Below are 19,332 nucleotides of genomic sequence, written 5' to 3'. Positions count from 1 at the left end.
TGCAGTTATTTAAACAAATTTATTTCTTCATTTAGGGCATAAACATTGTAGGTGCTGGTTAATCAGTTAATACTACTCCCTTATTAAGAGCACAGTTCTTAATTCTCTTTTCGAACGAAAAGACAGACCGCAACATACGAAACGCCGCCTTCCAGCTGAGCGTAAACATCAGCAGCACTTCAATTCAGTCCGTCTAAACGCGTTCGTGTTCACAGATCGTGGAGAAAACCCTGCGATGTAACCGAACTCGGACTGCAAAAAAAAAAAAATGCCGCTTCCTTGATTATAAGCAATTATTACTGAATAAGGCTGGTGTAAACTGTAACTCGTGTGTTTGTGCATTCTTGCATACTGTGAAGACCGCTACTTTTAGAAAAAGGTCTATTCAGAGCAGCACAGAAATCTCCGATCTGTATCAGTGCTGTTTATTTATGGAAGAAAAAAAAAAAAAAGAAGAAAAAAAATCAACAGTCCAGGCTCTGTTACAGTACTGAGAGGTTCGAGACGCGCCCCGAGACCTCCGTCGCGTCCGCGTCGGTGTAGAAGAGGTTTCAGAAAGTGCTCTGGAGGAGACAGTGACAGCCGCAGCCCGTGGGACAAACTTCCTGCGAGCGGAACCACTCCATCATGTGGCTGGTGTGTCCGCCGTGGCCGCAGCTCAGGCAGAAGTTGGACGAGCCGCGGACGGCCACGTGGCAGATGGCGCACTGGAAGGTGAAGCGCTTGCACACGGCGCACTGAGTGCCTCTGGCCTGGCTCCGACAGTGGCAGCAGTACACGCCGAACTCTGCGAGACAGAATCACGCCGTCACCATCGGCATTGTACAGGAGCCTAGAATATCATCTATAGTAAAATCACATATTATCTAGAGTAAAACCTCGAGTCTCGGTGAATGCACCGTTACCGTTCACGGAAAAACACAGTGCACCTGGAGTTTGGGTTTGACTTCAGATGATACGCAGGCATTTATTTTTATTATTATTATTATTATTATTTGACTCAGAAGATTATTTGACCCTAATTCACACCTGTTATTTAATGAAACGTTGGACATCTGTGCTATGATTCCGCTCCGTTATAACAAATACGAACTTACCGATCCCCTTGTGTGGCTCTGGAGGGCAAGAAACAAACTTCAGCACTTCTGCCCTCTTTTCCTTCAGCCCCCAGCGGTGCAGAATCTCTCCGTAACACTTCTTAAAGTCGTCGAACTGTAAGGTGTTCGCCGGGTCTAATAATCTGAACAACCAAGAGGTGATGTACGTTAAGAACAAACTTTTTTAAACAATTGAGGTGTTTTAAGTTCCCGTCACTGCGACTTCCATCTCACCTCCAACCTCTTATCTCATACTCACATCTGCACACACATCAGGATCTCTGAGCAATGAATACGCACACAGTGCTAATGGCAGGAGTGTGTACAGATGTGTGCATACAGTTTCATGTACGTATTTCTGTAAAATAACTAATAACTGAGATATGATATACGGGATGAGAATCCGAACTGTTCTGCTAGGAAATCGAAACGATGGGACGAAACGTGAGAGAGTCCCGGACAGGATAAAGTCATATAATCACAGTTCGGTGTTGGAGCAGAATGACGACCTTTTGTTCACGTCGTGTTGCTCTTTCTCTCGTTCCCGGGGATCGGAGTAAGCCAGGTTTGCGTAGCGAGCGTCGTCAGGAGAGGACTCTCCCCACGGTAGAGCTTGTTCAGCGTCGCGTCCAGCTGAAGAAAATAAAAAGGCAAATTTTATCGTATACGTCAAAGAGGTTCAAAGCCGGTCCTGAGCCGTACAGCGCAAGCAGTTTGCTTAAAAACTACAGATGTGTGCAAAACCCTCACTTTAAAAATGATTAAAGATCTTTTATACGAGTTCGGTTTTTTTACAAAAATTGTTCGAGGTGCCGTTTCTGTCACGTTAGGTCACGTACAGCGGGGGGAAATAAGTATTTAACGCGTCAACGTTGTTTTTCTCAGTAAATATATATTTCCAATGATGTTATTCGCATGAAATTTTCACCGGACGTCAGTATTAACTCAAGAAATCCAGAAATATAAAGAATTCACAACGTTAACGTACATAAATGAAGTTGTGTGCAATGAAGTGGAATGACACGGGAAAAAAGCACTGAACACACTAAGAGAAAGCAGTTCTCCAAGGCAAGGTCAGGCAAGGGACCAGCTGAAATCCGTACGTAATTATACCCCCTATCTGTGCAAATTAATATCGGCTGGGTTAGTAAATTGATGGTCTATAAAACGGCTTTTCGTTACCAAGGTGTCACACAAGAAACATCTCGAAGCGACTTTCTCCTCTAAGCTGAGATCTCACGCACTCCTCTCGCCTGCATTTACGTGTTTTGCTGGAAATCGGGATCGCCCTACATTTGGACTCGTCTAACCAGTGTTTTAAAATCTCAAGTAGAATTAAACCACATGATTGGATTTGGGGTATAATCCTTCGTCGCTCATCCCTGGCGCGTCGTTAGCTGTTGATCCTATTTCGATCCTATCCTCGTCCGTGAAGAACGGATGAAAGTCCTCGGATTAGCGGCAATAGGAGTCCAGGCTCCTGACTTACTGCAGCTAGAAAAAGTAAAACGCCACGGGAACGTCGTGTCCTGGGGAAACGTGTCTGGGTCATGCTGGAAAGATGAAATCTTCTTGAGCTAAAAAAAAAACCAGCAGTGATTTCTACAGTTTAAAGCGGTGAAGTGTGAGATGTCAGGATTAAGATGATGTGTGTCTATCCAACAACCGTCCATTTCCCTAACCGCTGATCCTACGCAGGGTCGCGGGTCGTCGGCGCACAACAGAGCGGGGGACACCCTGGACGAGGTGCCGACCCGACACATAATCACACGCTATGGACAATTTGGAAATACCGATTTTGGACTGGAGGAGGAAACCGGAGAAAGCGCAAGCTCCACGCACAGAGCATGGAGGCGGGATTCCAACCCCCAAGACCGGAGGTGCGAGGCAAACATGTTAACCACTAAGGGCATGCTGTTACAGAAAAATAAAACATGCAGGGCGGTGAATTGCGTTACTGTCGTACCTTTTTTTTTTTTTTTTTAATAACAACCTCGGAACATCCACGAGACAAGTTCGTTCCTTACATTATCACTTACATTATAGCAGCTATAAACAGTCCCATTGAAATAACGTCCGTGTATTATAAGCCTTAGACCAGGGTTTCCCAAACTTTTCCAGGGCAAGGCCCCCCAAACGGCATTAACATTTGACCGAGGCCGCCCTTTTGCAAGATATCTTTAAAACACATTAAAAATACAGACTTCTGAATATATCCCTCTTTTTATTATGAACAATTACCTCTTTCATCTTTACATTACATTAGGAATTGATTGTGTGTGTGTGTGTGTGTGTGTGTGTGTGTGTGTGTGATTGTCTGAGAGTGAGAATCATGTATTTATTTATTTTTCACACCAAATTGTTGAGGCCCCCGGGCGCCCCCTTGTGGCCCCCTTATTGAAAACCACTGCCTTAGACAATGTAGCTCGTCCACTATACACATAAAATATTATTTAAAAAATTATAATACAAGATTTCTAGAATAAAAGTAGTAAGAATTGGAGAATACAGGCTATTATTTTGTGAGAAGAAAAAAAAAAAAGGAATAATATATAGAGAAAAAAGGCATATAAACTTATGACATTGATGGAAATAAATCATTTCCAGCTCACAGGAGATGAACAGCTCTGAGTAGATTATCCACGCAATCATGTCAGAAGTGCTGTAACCTGTTGCTTCATGTTCTGCTTAGAGCCAAAACAGTCATTTCTAACTCCTACCAAACGATAACCTCTTATAATTAAGGCTGCTTTCGTCTTGGCAGTGAGATCCGTATTGTGAAACCGGGACTGGGATTTCCAGCCAGGATTTATAGACTCTTAAAATGATGTGGAAAAAAGTCTCGACAGGTTTTACACGTAACAAATGTCAAAAACGTCTCAGTGGATCACACATACACACGCAGGAAACACAGATACCTGATAGAGATGAACTGCGTTGCCAAATTACAAAGACGGAGCGGAAAGATCAGCAGGATGAGGTGATGTTAGGAAGCGCAGCGAGTGAATTACTCACCCGTGTTCCACGGAGTGGTGATGGAGTCGGAGGTACTGGAGCAGGAACCAGACGTGACCGAGCTAGAAGTAAAGCTGGGCTGGAAAAAAAAAAAAAAAGAGATAAAAGCAGTGACTCCAGGGTTCGTACAGATGCTTCATAATGAAAGTCCAGGACTTTTCAAGCACAAATAGTTTTTTGCTTTCTATATATATATATATATATATATATATATATATATATATATATATATATATATATATATAACCCAAACAGTTTTTAATCTGGCGCCTAAATCTGCATTTCCCAGATATCGCTTCATCTTCATCCTAACGTCAGTGTACTCCAGGTGTACTCCAGGAGCTCTGTTGCCAACAACTTTCAATGGAAAGTCGCTAAATGTCTCTGGATGATGTCGTGCGCTAATTAGCATATTCATTACCATTATCATCGCATATAACAAGGAAAAACGCTTAAAGAATCATTTTAAAAATACATGCTAGAACTGTGACTAAATAATAATACATTATTATAATTATATAATAATAATAACAATAATTATAATAAGTCATGCTTTTCAATGACCGAAAGATGGAAAAAAAAAAAAAGGCATCTCAGAACATGTAATTTATGTATTAAACCTATAATATGTCGAATATTAAATGGTTTAATATTTATTTACGTAAGGAAACTACTAAAATAATCCCAGGACCATCTCTACACCATGAACCTCATTAAAAATGCCTGAATGTATGAATATTCATAAATATGCAAATTAGAAACCCCCAATGTCCTTCTGAGCTGCGTCATTTTCTGTGTGATTGATTTAAAGCAAAATTATAACGTTACCATAACAACAAGCATTCGGTCAGGGTTTCCTCGACCCCGAGTTCAGCACGTGATGTCGGTAACATTCACCGTGTGTACGCTGTCGAATCAGGTTCTGCGATTGTAATTTCGACAAAAGCACAACAAACTCCATCGCAGATTTTGAAGAAAAGAAAAAAAAAAGCCGCAGCAAAAATCGAGCGTTTTTTTATGGCCGTGACAATCACAAAAGAACGCCGCGAAAGCCTGTACGGACGGTGTTATTGGAGAGAGTGAAGGGTGAGAGTACTGACGTAGCGCGAGTGGTGGAGGGTGAAGCCTGAGCCGCGTGGGCCGTACAGCATGAAATAGTCCTGAGGGATCCCCTGACCCCTGAACACACTGCACAGCATGGCCAGAGTCTGCACGTCACTCATCTGACTGTAGTGTTCAAGCCTGCGGAGAGAAAGAGAGCAAACAAATGGGACCTCAAACTCACGTGACAATCAGAAATTGTGCTCTGGTTTAATTCAGTGCCTTGTAAACGAGCGTTCGAACAAACGAGTAAACCTCCGACGCACGGTAACGACGGCCACGCCTCCGCCGCCATCAACAGGAAGTCTAGTCCTTCCTGTTACTAATCTGTATAGAATTTACTTCAAAAATGAAGGAAGGTATCGAAGGAAAGCTATTTCAGACATTTGACCTCGCTATGACCTTCACCCTGTTTGGATCAAAATCTGATAACTTTGTTTAAATCGTCCAAACATTCAAGAGAGCACTCTTTCTCAAGATAACGAGAATCTCAGGCGGAGACACGCACGGAGGGACGGATGCACGGACACACGAACGAGAACATAACGCCTAAATGTAGCCAAAAGAGCCTTGCAGGCTGCTGCCACACTCGTGTTCCCCAACCTCCGGTGCACGTTATACATGACATCATATGGAAAATGAATAAATAAGGATTAATTATTAACAGCAAAAACGCTTCCAAAGGTGGAAAAACTTTTTCAGAAAACCGCCAAGTGACATCACGAGCTTTTTCTTTTACGCTCACGGAGGGCGAGAAAAAAAGCGGCACAGAGGACATCGTGTTGGCGAGAAATGAATTTTAAAAAAAACAAACTTCAAAATAAAACGTCATTTGCGGCGTAACTAAACAATATGACGCTCCGCTTTAACCGTAACTGCACGCGGTCACATCGAACGACCTCCTCGTCACACCAACCTTTACTTCGTCCTGATTACTGAGAACAATGACATCGCGAACAACGCAAAATAGACAGCAAGCTAGGCTAGTTAGTTGTCCAATAGTAGCTAGTACAAGGAAAAAGAGCGTTGCTAAGGTTACACTATCAAGGGTTAGTTATGCATATCTACTATTACTGACACAGTGGGGAAAACTCACAAAGTCTCCAGCAGCTGTCGGCCGAACGGGTGTCGAGCCCAAGGAGTGTCGGCGTCAGGATCGGAGTCGGGACACAAGTCGAGACTGGTCGCTGCCGAGGACAAAGCCCAAACCTTCGATGCAAGAGTTAAAGGGTTAAAAAAAATCCACACAAATAATAATATCAGCTCAGACGCGTCTCCCTTCGTCCCACTGATGAACACAGTAGGGAATAAAACACTTGTCGGAACGCTGTTCTAGGAAAATAATCAATATCGGACTAGCGTGATGCAACGGAGTTATTCTTTCCACGCCAAAGCGTTTTATGCTTACTTTTACACCCGATGAGTAGGATTTTTCACGTATTAACAAACACCACGTTATACTTTATAGCCGTATACGGTTACGTTTAACGCTGTCTACGAACGTCCAGGACGCGGTGGATGTTAGATCGTGTTATCGTTGATGTTTAACAGTGATTTCCTTTCCGGAGTTTCCTCAACAGCTCAACCCTCTTTAATCCGTTTATACGGGGCAGTTCCTGTGAACGAGCGGTTACTATAGAAACGACAACGTGTCGTCCGAGCGTGTGATTTGCGCTACCGCACTACTGTCAGGCCTGCTGTTATGGAAACTTAATCAACACCTCCTGACCAATCAGATTCAGGTGAAGTGAACTGAACAGCACTTTGGTATAAAGCCGGTTAACGCCCGTACTACTTTAAACCGTGTTACAGACCTTCGCTAGATCTCGCCGTCCTACTGTCAGAGCTGCGGCTGCGTTCTTCTGACACGTGTCCCGTATGTCGTTCATATTTAATCTGGGGAGGGGGAAAAAAAAGGGAAGCGTTTAAAAACACGCTTCTATATGAACACTGTAATAACGCAATGTGTTTTTGAAAATAAATAAATAAATAAATACTCACACGTAGGTCTCTCCGAGGGCTTTGTGAATAGGGAGGAGACAGGAAATCTCCTGAATGATCACTTTCCCAGCCAGTTTGAGCGTTTTATTGCTGTAGTCTGTTCCCTCGCGTTTCCCTTTCCAGCGCCGTGATTTCTGACGCGCGTGTCACAAAAAGACAACAATCAGGGACGTCGCTAATCAACCGATACTGACATTTATGAGGGTTAGTGCTAAGATTACCTGGAATTAGCTCGAAATTAGATCAGGATTTAGTTACGTATGTTTTTCAGCAATTTTTTTGACATTTATTTTGGTCCTCGGCTTCTCTCAGTTACGAGAAAAAAGTTCTCGTATAATGGATTTCCTCAGAGGACACCGGGTTTTGCGTCTTTTTTTGGACGGCACGGCGTCGTTACGTGCGGTTAATTTTAAATTATAACTCGAGAGTGACCTCTAAAGGATTGCAGGCAAAAATTGAAATGACAGTTGAGTGCAAAAGTTTGTAGATGATTTCTGCAGAAGAAAAGAAAAAAAAAAAAAAAAAAAAAGGGGGGAGGACGCTAGAAAACATGGAGGTGCACGCCGATGATTTGTTTTTTATTTTACTATTGCATCACGCACTATCGGACTTCTCTGTTACTCGTGTTCTTCAGTACGCACTTTATCCTGGCCAGGGTCACGTCAGATCCGGACCCTATCCCAGGAACACACCGCTTCCTCTTCGTTTTGTCTAAAGGGTGCGCAAACTTTTGCACTCTGTATAAGTGAGTTAGTAGAACTGATCGGTGTGATATTGGAGAGGATTATGGAACTGGCAAAATGACACGAGCAGCAAAGAAAGGACAGAAAGCAAAAAAGTGAAACCGGTGGAAGTCCCTGATTGAAGGCTTCTCGTACGTTCGGAAAAGAGAACTTAAGAGACGGCGAGAGAGAGAGAGAGAGAGAGAGAGAGTGAGAAAAGGGAAGGAATAAATGGCAGGATGGAGGGACGGAGAGAGGGAGGGAGATCAGTACCGGACAGTCAGCAATAGTCTGCACAGACCAGCGGCGATGGACAGGCAGAGGCTTCTGATTGGTGTGTGGGATAAAACAGACCACGGGGATGTGTGTAAAGGAAAGGGGACGGGGACGGGTGGAGGACAGTCCATCAGAACACAAAAAGGATTTAAAAAGTAAAAGAAAGAAAAGAAGGATACAGTACAGAAAACAATGAGTGAACACACAACACAAGGTACAATGAACAAGCACCTAAACAACATATAACCAGCTCAGTATGGAGCTCATCTCTATCCCGAGAGCGTTTATTATTAAAATGATCCGACAACAGCGTCTGATGAGCACAAATAATTAGAAATGACTGACTGGAGTGTCTGATGGAGAGCTCGATAAAGGTCTCTCGGCATCTCGGGGAGATATTCCAACGGCTGCAGTGTCGTACTTTAGTATTAAAGGAACACACTCGCCTTTTCTTTGACCTAATCTCTACATCGACAAAGTGTAAAGGACCGTTTTCCTGAATTCTTCCGTCAAAGGGGTTTTTGGTCTCTGAAAAGCCTTGACCCAATCGATCAGGAGATCGTGAGTTCGAATCCCACCGCCGCAATCTGTGTCCAGAGAGAGCAAAAGTAACCATGCTCTCTGGGTGGGAGGGGCATATTCTCTTTCCCCTGTCAATCACAGTGACACTAGCCAATCATGGTCATCTGTGAGCTCATGCATGTGTAAGAGGGCCGACAGCAGCACGAGCAGCAAATCGAAAGATCTTTCGTCTCGGAGGAAGCACGTGTTAGTCTTCGCCCCCCCCCCCCCCCCGATTGTTAGGTGTTGCATCGTAGGGGAAAGCTGGCTGTTGGGTGGGAATTGGCAAAACGTGGCTTTGAAAGTCTAAATGTACACGGGACTACTTTATTCTGAGGCGTACCAGCACGGTTGTGGCTCTGATAGTACACAGACAGCACAAAACCTTCTGGAAGGTGTGTAAATACAGCTCGTTTCACACTATCTACGAGCAGCACGCGACGTGCACACCGTAACCGTAACAACGCTCGCTCCGAGTCCTTGCTAATACTGGCTAACTAGCCGATATTAAATGCAGGCAGCTTTTTTTTGTGTTTTATTTTTGCCTCCTTCCTGTATGATTACATGCAGTACATGTAGCTCGGTTTGTCCCTGCCCTGTTCGGGGTGTATTCCTGCCTCAGACCCAGTGTTCCGGGGATCCACTGTGACCCGGAGCAGGATAAAACACTTCCTGAAGATGGATGGATGGATGGAATATTGCCCCCGTTTTGGAAAGTACAGCTCGGGTGAGAGCTTCGCTAACGTCCATCGTAACCTTTACTGCACCAGTATAACGAGTGCAGTTTTGAATACAATGTCTTTCTTTTCCCACTTAGATTTCGCATAAATTAACATAAATCGCATAAATTAACACAAAATCAAGCAAGATTCGGAGGATCTTGCAATTTATCAAAATTACCGCAGATCTGGACCAAGACACGTCACGTGACATCATCACAACGCGCGTTCAGACAAAGCCCTCTTCGCTTTCATGTGCGTCGAACACGAGTATAGCTAAAAGGTGACTGTGGACACTCCGACCATAATCATTTCTAATTACATATGATATGATATGATATATGATTATGTTGCCAAATATTCCCAATAATAAACCCTCTCAGATATTCCAAATAAAAAGCATAACTATTATAATTTTGCCCTGACGTACCTACGCAGCCCGTCTTACCCGTTCCTTGTAGTAGAAGGATGAGATGGACACTTGCTCTTTATCGGTGCGTGTTGGACTCCCGCTGTACAGCCGCAGCGTGGACTGAGACTCGCTACGCATTTTCATCGGAGTCATAAGGCCACTGTGGTACGCAGACAGTGCAGAGAGTGATCTGGAAGGAAAAAGAAAAAAGAAAAAACCCCACGCTTGTTCATTATACTATAATATTAACATGAATATAATGATAATGAGGCTGAAGGTTTACCTAGGCGTAGGCTCTGTAGGAGGGACGGTGCGATGCATGGACATGGGTCGAGTGAAATAAACCAGAGAGCCTGCAAGACGAAAAATATCTATTAGTATATCATTATACTACAGCGATGTCGAGCTCTCCATTCTGATTGGTCAGAAGGTATTGATTAATTTTCAATAACAGCAGCTCTGAGAGTAGTTCAGCTCCGAATACCAGGTCATCGTTTCTATAGTAACGTACACAGGGACTTGTACGGCGAACGCTCTGTATAAACAGATTTGGGAAAGACAAAGACAACAACAAAAAAGTGTCATTGTTGATATTCTGAATTTTCTTCTGAAAGGAGATGTTGATTTACTGAACATTTATGGAAGGAGTCTCCAGTGTCAAAGCTTTCGGTTTTCCGACATGTTCAGGACAGAAGAGTTTTTTAACGTATAAAATCACACACCATTAAGCAATTAACACAGATAATGCAGATAATGAGGTAAGCAGACAAGAATGCACGATTTAGGCTCACCTGTGCCGCAGAAGCGCGCGCCTGAGGTACGTGGGAAAGGGATGTTGGCGTCCTGGTAAGAGCCGTAAGTGTTGGTGACACGAGGGAAGGCAGGAAGAGCAGGGCTCACTGAGTTACTGAACACGTGGGGATTAGTGCCGTCCTCCTGCAGTGCACACACACGGCATGTAAACTACATCCAGAGGCAGGGACATGTAACGCACGACTAAAACTACATCAGAAGGGTTGTATAGATTGCGTAATTTTCATTTTGATATTAAACTGAATCTGAAGAAATATAGCAATGTTTCCCCATCCCCCCACTTTAACATATCTGGTGTAGTGGCGCTAACCGCGTCTGACTCGAGGCAGGACACCAGCTGCCTCACGCACGGCTCCAGGCAGTTTTGGTTCCTCTTCACTTTCTGAAGCGACGTGTCCGTCAAAATCTAGAGAGAGAACAAACGCGACATGACACCACAAAAATAGCAACTCGATTTATTTGAGCAATATTAATCATGTCCCCTTTAAACAGCAAAACAAGCTGCCAGTTGATATTTAGTATTATAATTTAGTAGTATTTATTTTTCTATTCATATATATTTCTACACTGTATAAGCCCATGTATGAAATCCATGGATTATATTTCTTATCCCTAATAATAAGCGGTGGCCCGTTACCTCCTTTAAAGAACCGTAGTGCTATAAAGAAGCTAATCCTGTAGTACCTTCTGTATCTTGGTCTTCATGGAGGACGAGATGGTTGTAGGTGGAACAAACTGGAAAGACGGCGCAGCGTTGTTTGGATACTGTGCAGGAAACTTCACCACCAGCCTGACCTGATTCGCTCCGCAGTGGGCCGAGACGAAGCAGGAGCGGTTCACGGCATCCATCTACACGCATATACACACACAATAAAGGCAAATAAAATAATATAAAGATTTCGTGCTGTGATTATTCGATACTGGTTAAAATCCCCATGAAATTAAAATGGGAGTTTTGAACGCTTTTAGTACGAACATGTCGTCCTTAAGGTTATCTATAAGCTAGTGCGCTCCAAAACAATGGCAAAATTGGCATTTAGAAGATATACGCATTCAAAATTTACACTCTCTCTCTCTCTCTCTCTCTCCAGCCGGTATGGATCAGCAGTGCTGATGACATCATTCTGCACTTCAGCTTCTCATCAGATTTCCGGTCCAATCAAATGCTCTCTAGAATCTGAAGTGTCTCGCCCACGACGTCATAAAAAATTGCCTTGCTAAAGTTGCCGTTGTTGAGTGAGAGAAACCATATCAGAAAGCCCGGGCCGTGAGATAAGTTAAATGTGATTGGCTACTAAAAAAGAGGGAGGAGGCACTCGATATGTCCCGCCCTGACTTCCTGGTTCAGTGGAAATTACGTCGACACAATCTGAACATCTATGTGAAACTAGGGAGTAGAGCTACTCTTTAAAAAGCCGGGGTTTATGAATATGCATGATTATGCAAATTCGAAACCCCACCCAAAAAGTGTTCATTTTTGTTGGTTGTTCTACAAGATAGAAACGTATGGAAGCGGATGGTTCCTGACCTCAACGTTGACGTTGCGGATCTGCAGGTTGACCAGCGAGAACTCTTGCTGCAGGGTCTGAGCGAGGGCAGTGGGGTCCTGCCTGCCGCTGGACGCCTCGAACCGACCTACACGCAAAACAGGGGAGGTTTATTATTCGGTCTTAATGACTTCGGAGTGCAGATGATGATGTAATATGTATTTCCTGATAGTTACATGAATGTAGAAGTGAAAGAAAGCTTGTACTCCAGAATAAGGAATAAACATTTGGGGAATGCATTGCTAACAGGGTTACTGTTGCCACCCTGAATTTGATTATTTTCCATTACTAGCATATCCATATAAGTGTTTCATTCCCCTTTTTACCACAGCAATTTGCCAATTATTATTACCAATTATTATTTAAAGAACATGTTGTACTTTCTATCCATTTATAGTTACATTAAATGTAACTAACGACTACCTAACTTACTAGAAACTGCACAGCACAAACCTTGCCAGAAAACCTAAACCTAACCTTTACTGCTGACTGTTACAAAGCACTGACACTGGAGACTCCTTCCATGAATGCTAAATAAATAAACATCTGCTTATTTGGCAGAAAATGAATCAACAACCAATCAGAACTCGAGAACTCACTAACAGCACGAATATTGATGACATGCTTAATTACACTGATTAATTCTGACTCCATGCTGATTACAGCTCTGTTACGGAATGTATTGAACAGTTAAGTCGTGTGTGTAGTGTAGTTTCACCCTGCAGGTCTCCAGCACTTAGACCGGGGCTCAGAGGTGCTTCCTGGGAACGGAGTGTCTTCTCAGACTCTGTTGCGAGAGTCATGCCTTCCATCAGCTCCTCCACAATGTCACTGGCGCATAACTACAACAGACAATCAACGTGTTTTTGCGGTCTTTAACGGTGAGACATTTCTATTGTTTCATCTGGATACGAAAGTACTGTGAAGGAAGCTGTTGAGGAAAAACGATTTCAGGCATCTGACCTTGCTGTGACACCTTGACCCTTGATGCATCATGATAATGATAATCTCAGGCGGACGGACAGACAAAACAACGCCTCCAGTGACGGAGACATAAAAACGACGATTATATACCCTTGCGTATGTAATCCCTGCACTGCTGCTTAACCCTGCACTGCTGCTTATCCATCCTTATCAACAAGGACAACGGCTATTCTTATCTTGTTTATAAGAGTATATCTTGTTTATTATCGTGTTTAGTGTCATTCTGCTTATACCATATTACAATGTTTCATTTTTGTAATGAACAACACGTTGCACATTTTAATGGTTTATACATGGTGTCCAAAAACTTTCCATACACAGGGGGAAATTAACACTTTTTAAAAAATGCCTTAGTTTATAATATACATACACACACACATTATCGGTCAAAAGTTTAGAAACACTCATTCTTCATTTTATTTTTTTCCCCACATTTCAGAATAATAATAAAGTCATCAAAACTCTGGAGTAACACAAATGGAACTACGGGAATTATGTTGTGATAAGAAAAATCTGAAATAAATTTAAATAATTTAGTATTAGCATCTTCAAAGTCAACGCCCCTTTTGCCTAGAATTTCCAGAAATGTATTCTTGGCGTTTTCTCGACCGATTTCTTGAGGGATTTCCCCGAGATGCTTTTTAAACAGTATTAAAGGAGTTCACACCGACACCGGACTCTTATCCGCTGCTTTTCGGAATATTTCCCTCCGAGTCGTCCGTTTAAAAACATATATTTTTGTAAATAAAGTGTCAGTTTTCTAATGAAAGAAACGAATACGTCGACACGATTATATTTTTGTCTACGACACCGATTTCACACGCTTAATCGCACACCTTCGGATCAAACGCTTTTTAACATCATGAGAAACATTTCAGTCGAGTGTCCACAAATTTTTGACCGGTAGTGGATATATATTGCGATGGACTTTAACAGAGAACATGGTGAGAGAACATCACACACACACAAGACACTGTTGCTAAATATATTAACAAATTCAAGAAGACTGGAAGTGTTGCGGACCGATCGAGAACTGGACGTCCACCAACACCCACGTGCTGACGTGCCGCCGGCTTACATTCTCCCCTATTTATGAAGTCAGTCCCTCACCAGCCTCTCTCTCTCTCGCGCTTTCTCGCTCTCTCACACACACACACAGAAAGTGCAAGCTGTCATTTTACCAAGAAAACAGAAAGCGTAACTGAGACTGAGAGTGCTTACAACACAGACTCCTTCCATAAATGTTAAATAAACATCTCATAACAAAATCTCAAGCATAAAACGTCAAAACTTCTCCCATGGTCGTTTCTCTTGTAGTAACCTCTGGCCTTCCTCCTGATTCGGATTATAAACATGGCTCACGTCACCCAGTCTGACTGTAACTACACCCCTGATTCTCTGCACGTGCGCCCTCACGTTACATACAGTTCCACTGTGTGTGTTTCAGAGGAGCAAAAAAGTGATTGAGCAAATGATTAGTATCTTCCCTGCTACTGCTCTCTCAGGCCATATCACATCATATACCTCATATCTCAGATATTACCTACAGCTCTCACCTTCTGCAACTGAGGATCCACCCTCCATATCCGAAGCGTCTGATCTCTGGACAACGTGACTAGCTGGCAGTCCTTAGATCCTAAAAAAATGCAATCTTTTTAAAACATAATAAATACATCTTCATGAAATACTCCATTTTGAATTGTTATGTCACGAAATACATTTCCTCATGGCTACGAGAGCCATGCGTTATATTTTGGTCCTGTCTCCGCCCCCTTGTCCTGTCATTGGTTTGTTCTCTTACCGTGTACACCTTGTACTATGTTTAGCTCATTATTAGTTGGCCTATGCTTACTCTGCTGCTTCTTTTCTTGGTGTGAAGTAGGGTTCGGTGATATGATGATTGGTGATAACATTGACATTGTGAGAAATTGTGTCCCAGTATGCTGTATCTGATCTATCAGGGATATATTTATGATACAAATTTCGCTCTCTGCACAGTTCGCCATTAAGTCTATTAAAGAAAATAAATATTTTAAAAAGGTATCAGGTTGTATCATATATCTGTTTGAGTTCTGTGTTTGGTGAGTTTACACACTGCATCATCTCACTGCGTGTTAGACTTTTCATGCTCACCTTCTTTCTGAGGCCTCCACTGAAATTCGAGCACCACGTCGTCGTGACCTACGAAGGCATGAACGGGGCTGTTGAGGTCCAGCGTACTCCACAGCAGAAGACTGTTCTCCCGCCTGAGCTGCGGCACCATCACCGTCACCAGCCCGTTGGAAAACGGCTGATCCAGACAACAGAGTAAAAAAAAAAATACATAAATAAATCACTACTACAGACACTACGGAGTAATGCGGAGAGCCAAAGCAAAACTAATATAAATATGGTCAAGTGTGTCTAATATTTCTCATTATACCACAGTGCTGCTGAATTCTCAAATCTGATTGGTCAGATGGACGGTGTGGATTAATTTTCGGAAAGTAGTTCCGGCTGCAAGGTAAATAATTGTTTTTATATTCATTTGCTCCTTCCAGAATGAAGTGGTTACTGGAAGATGAAGGAATGGAATTTAAGATCGAAAACAAAAGCCGTCAGATGTTCCACGACATTAAACGCAACTAGAAATGGATAAAAATCACCCAAAAGGTGTTATTCTTTACATTTAAAATGCAATAATTGTCAAATTGCCAGCTGTGGAGGATTAAAAACACTTCAAGCTGTGCTGTTAAAGGGAAATAATCCACCCTATGGTGTGCCGCATCACACGTGCACTTAAGTGTCTAGAAACAGATTCTAGACACGAGCAAATTTGTCTATTTGTTGCTAACCTTCTGGTAAAAATTCGGTAATTTTTCCACCCTCCTATACACCCTATATCTCTCCACGTGTGTATTCTTAATTGTCAGTAAACATCCGTAAAGTCCTATCTGTTTAAAGTGTGTGTAAACAGATGGGAGATAAACGTACCGTGTATCTGGCCTTCCAAACAGGAACTTGGCAGGACAAGATATTGAGGTATTTTCGAGGTTGTCTGTAGTCCCAGAACTGCACAGATCAATAAAGCCCATCAAAATTGAGATATTGCACACGGTGTGACATTTACGTTTATTATATATAAATATATATATATATATATATACACTGATACAGATTTGGTTTATATTCACCCTAACTGAGTTGTCCTGGCTGGAGGTTGCCAGTATATACTCGTTATCAGGATGCCAGTCCAAGCCGTGAATCTTGGATAAGTGAGCGGCTACGTATTCAACAGCAGTGTTGGGTTTCTGAAATTCAAAATACAATTACCGATCAACAATTAAAGACGTTCTCAAACGGAAACACACCTTAGCGTTGGTCGTTATCCGTAAACAGTAACAGTGGATGAGACGAATATCGCTTTTCGGCTAGACTGCAGCACGGTACGGTGAATAATCTGACAATTTAACTTCATTTAACGTTCTATATACGGCTTGTTTGAGTCTAACGACTTTTAAACGAGGGTTTAATGATTTAAAAACCTCCACTAGCTCGCCTACGATCCTGCTCGAGGCACCGTGACAGAAACGCATGTGATTAAGCTTACAAATTTATATGGCGTATAATGTCAGAAAGATATCGGTCCTGCCTGAAGAGGAAGCCATTTTGGATTTCGAACTTGAAGATATTAAACAGATTTTAAGTTAAAAAAATAATCATTTTTAAATGAAGAAGAAGAAGAAGAAGAACAAAAAGAAGTAAAATCGAATAGAAACATCACCCAGAAAGAAGAAGAGCATTTAAAAAGAGAAAAGACGCTGGGTGTTTTTGAATTGCCCGGCCCTGACTCACCCGTCTGTCCCAGATCCTGACGTCTCCGTCGTGACTAGAAGCCAAGCAGTGCTGATTCTTTTTGTTCCACTTCACCTGAGATGCTCCGGCTGTACAACCGTAAATGAAGACAAAGGAGGACGAGCGATTAATTTGTGCTGGATCTCAGTTTTAATCTGAACTATAGAGAGTGTAAACTCACCCACTGCTGATAGAGCTCCTGTAGGCTTACGTGTGTCTCTGGAGAAAGAAAAAAAATAATAAATAAAAAAATTATAAAGACACAAAAACAAAAACCACACGCACACACATTTCATAAGATTCCGATTTAGGTTTCCATGGAGCAATTACTACCAATTCTTTATTTTTTCTATTTCCAGTATGGTCAGTAAAATATAATATAAAATATATAGATATATATATATATATAGATATATATATATATATATATATATATATATATATATATATATATATATTTTACATGTATATGAATTATAAAAGTTAACGTTTGGACGCCGTTGTTTTTCCCTCCTCACCTTGTGTCCCATATGTAGATGTAAGTGTCTACTGAACTTGTGACGAGAAGTTCTGGCTCAAACCACGACCAATCCAAATCACTGTGATGTCAATAAGAAGAAAAAAAAAAAAGTCAGTAAAACGTATATATTTTCCCAGATCTACTGAATGAACATGTGGGTTTCATTCCATTACCTTATAACTCGTGTGTGGCCTTGCAGGGATGTGTGAGACTCTCCACATCCGTCACGCCATACGTACAGGTCCACACGCTGATTACTCTGCACACACATCACAAATCAAACACATCACATACACCAACACTGTTGTCTCCGCAAAGTTGATTATTTTGCTATAACAGGACATCCGAAGCGCTTTAATCGTCTTATTCCTTGCTCGAGGTCTTGATTGTGGCTTTAACCTGATAAACCTGATCAGAACTGATAAATCTGCACTTACTGATGCTGCGAATAGGTGCGCTTCCGTCTTGTGCGGATTCCACTGTACCGTCCCGACGTCCCACTTGCTCTGACGGGCTATTTTTCGAGGAGCCTCAGACGGTGCCTCCAGGTTCACAACATACAAGAAACGTCTCCTAACATACAGAAGAGTGTAAAAAAAAAAAAATCACTCTGAATGTCCAACCTGGTCCTTATGGACACCCAGACGTGTTCTATTTTGTCTCTCCTGGGCCCAAAAAACACCTGAATTGTGCATTTAGTGTTTACTGCTTGGGTGTTTGTTGTGTAATACATTTTTGTACAGATTCATAAAAGAAAGCATTTTTAGAAGAAGAAAATAATAATCAGTGAACAACGGAATGACATCCGTGCCACCAGGAAGTTCATTTTTGTAAATCTAGTATCTAGGTTACTTAGTATTTAGGTTTATTGCTTGATTTAAATTAGTGTGCAAGACTTGAAATTAGACTCAACGTGAAATGAAATTTTTAAAACAATCATTATTCATATAAAATCCCAACCAATTTATTTGGTTCTGGCGTGTTCTGAGCCAGGAGAGAGTAGAAACCGAGTCCGTCTCAGGGTTCCTGAGCAAACACAGATCACTTGAAATGGGATCTCGGACTTGTAGAGGAAAATGTAGAAAGGACCATGGGGGCAGTTCAAGTAAGTGTGGAAAAGTATTTTTACATGACAGAGGAATGTACACACCCAGAAAGAACAGCATAGTGCCCTAGACAGTCCACTGACATGGCAGTAGCCTGGAAAACACAAAAGATTAGGAAAACAAAATGAACTGCACAAAAACAATACACCTCCTCAGTAGGACACACTGGTTATTAATTGAGTATTATTAAGTATACTAATTAAAATGAATACAAATACCTCAACACTATTTTTTTCCCCTCGGACTTTTTACAAATAGTTTAAAAGAATTTAAAAAAATAAATGTCAGACTGTTCAGCTAGTCAGCTTGGACACTGGTAAATGAATAAAGGTGTACACCTAGCAAGCAAGCCATTTAAAAAAATACATTTATTTATTTTTGGGTAAACTTTTCCGCACAGTTTGAATGTCAGTCATTATGCTGAGGTGTCAATAAGACGACAAAGAGAGCGCTGAAAGCCCTACAGGTGCCATGTTAGTACCTGAGCGTCTCTAAACTCCACCACGACATTCTCGCTGCTCCACCGGGCCGCCATATTTCTCCCACTAAAACATCAACAAATGACATCAGGAGATCTCGCGAGAAGCTCTCGCGAGATTTCAGGTGTAGTTGGGTTGCTGTTTG

At 42.0% G+C, this 19,332-nt stretch overlaps 1 protein-coding gene across 2 annotated transcripts; it reads right to left on the bottom strand.

Moving 5' to 3' along the window:
- Positions 1-19,326, bottom strand: wdr59 (WD repeat domain 59). Of its 2 annotated transcripts, none has more exons than XM_053622557.1 (26): positions 19,190-19,326; positions 18,753-18,802; positions 18,040-18,175; positions 17,776-17,861; positions 17,601-17,681; positions 17,264-17,301; positions 17,083-17,171; positions 16,422-16,538; positions 16,222-16,299; positions 15,382-15,538; positions 14,805-14,884; positions 12,983-13,106; positions 12,246-12,352; positions 11,402-11,566; positions 11,028-11,123; positions 10,696-10,840; positions 10,188-10,257; positions 9,941-10,094; positions 7,215-7,348; positions 7,028-7,109; positions 6,310-6,422; positions 5,213-5,354; positions 4,113-4,191; positions 1,580-1,730; positions 1,098-1,240; positions 1-787 (listed from the first exon to the last, which is right to left on the bottom strand). In XM_053622557.1, the coding sequence occupies exons 1-26, from the start codon at positions 19,241-19,243 to the stop codon at positions 552-554; spliced, it is 2,907 nt and encodes a 968-aa protein (XP_053478532.1). In that variant the 5' UTR covers positions 19,244-19,326; the 3' UTR covers positions 1-551. The 2 variants fall into 2 exon arrangements, with proteins under 2 accessions (XP_053478532.1, XP_053478533.1); XM_053622558.1 differs by having other exon boundaries at positions 1,607-1,730; positions 19,190-19,325.
- Between the last annotated feature and the right edge of the window lie 6 nt (positions 19,327-19,332).

The sequence above is a fragment of the Ictalurus furcatus genome, chromosome 4 (assembly GCF_023375685.1).
Source record: "Ictalurus furcatus strain D&B chromosome 4, Billie_1.0, whole genome shotgun sequence".
Classification (NCBI taxonomy): Eukaryota; Metazoa; Chordata; class Actinopteri; order Siluriformes; family Ictaluridae; genus Ictalurus; species Ictalurus furcatus.
Note: the sequence above shows the minus strand (reverse complement) of the source record. Positions and strands in the feature narration are given on the sequence as shown.

What these genes read in the sequence shown, in the direction of transcription:
- wdr59 (XM_053622557.1), bottom strand. Translation starts at nt 19,243, where the DNA reads ATGGCGGCCCGGTGGAGCAGCGAGAATGTCGTGGTGGAGTTTAGAGAC. An exon ending in TGGATCCTCAGTTGCAGAAG is followed by an intron (nt 13,107 to 14,804) that starts GTGAGAGCTGTA and finishes TGTCTGTTGTAG; the next exon opens with TTATGCGCCAGTGACATTGT. An exon ending in TCCGCAACGTCAACGTTGAG is followed by an intron (nt 11,567 to 12,245) that starts GTCAGGAACCAT and finishes ATATGCGTGTAG; the next exon opens with ATGGATGCCGTGAACCGCTC.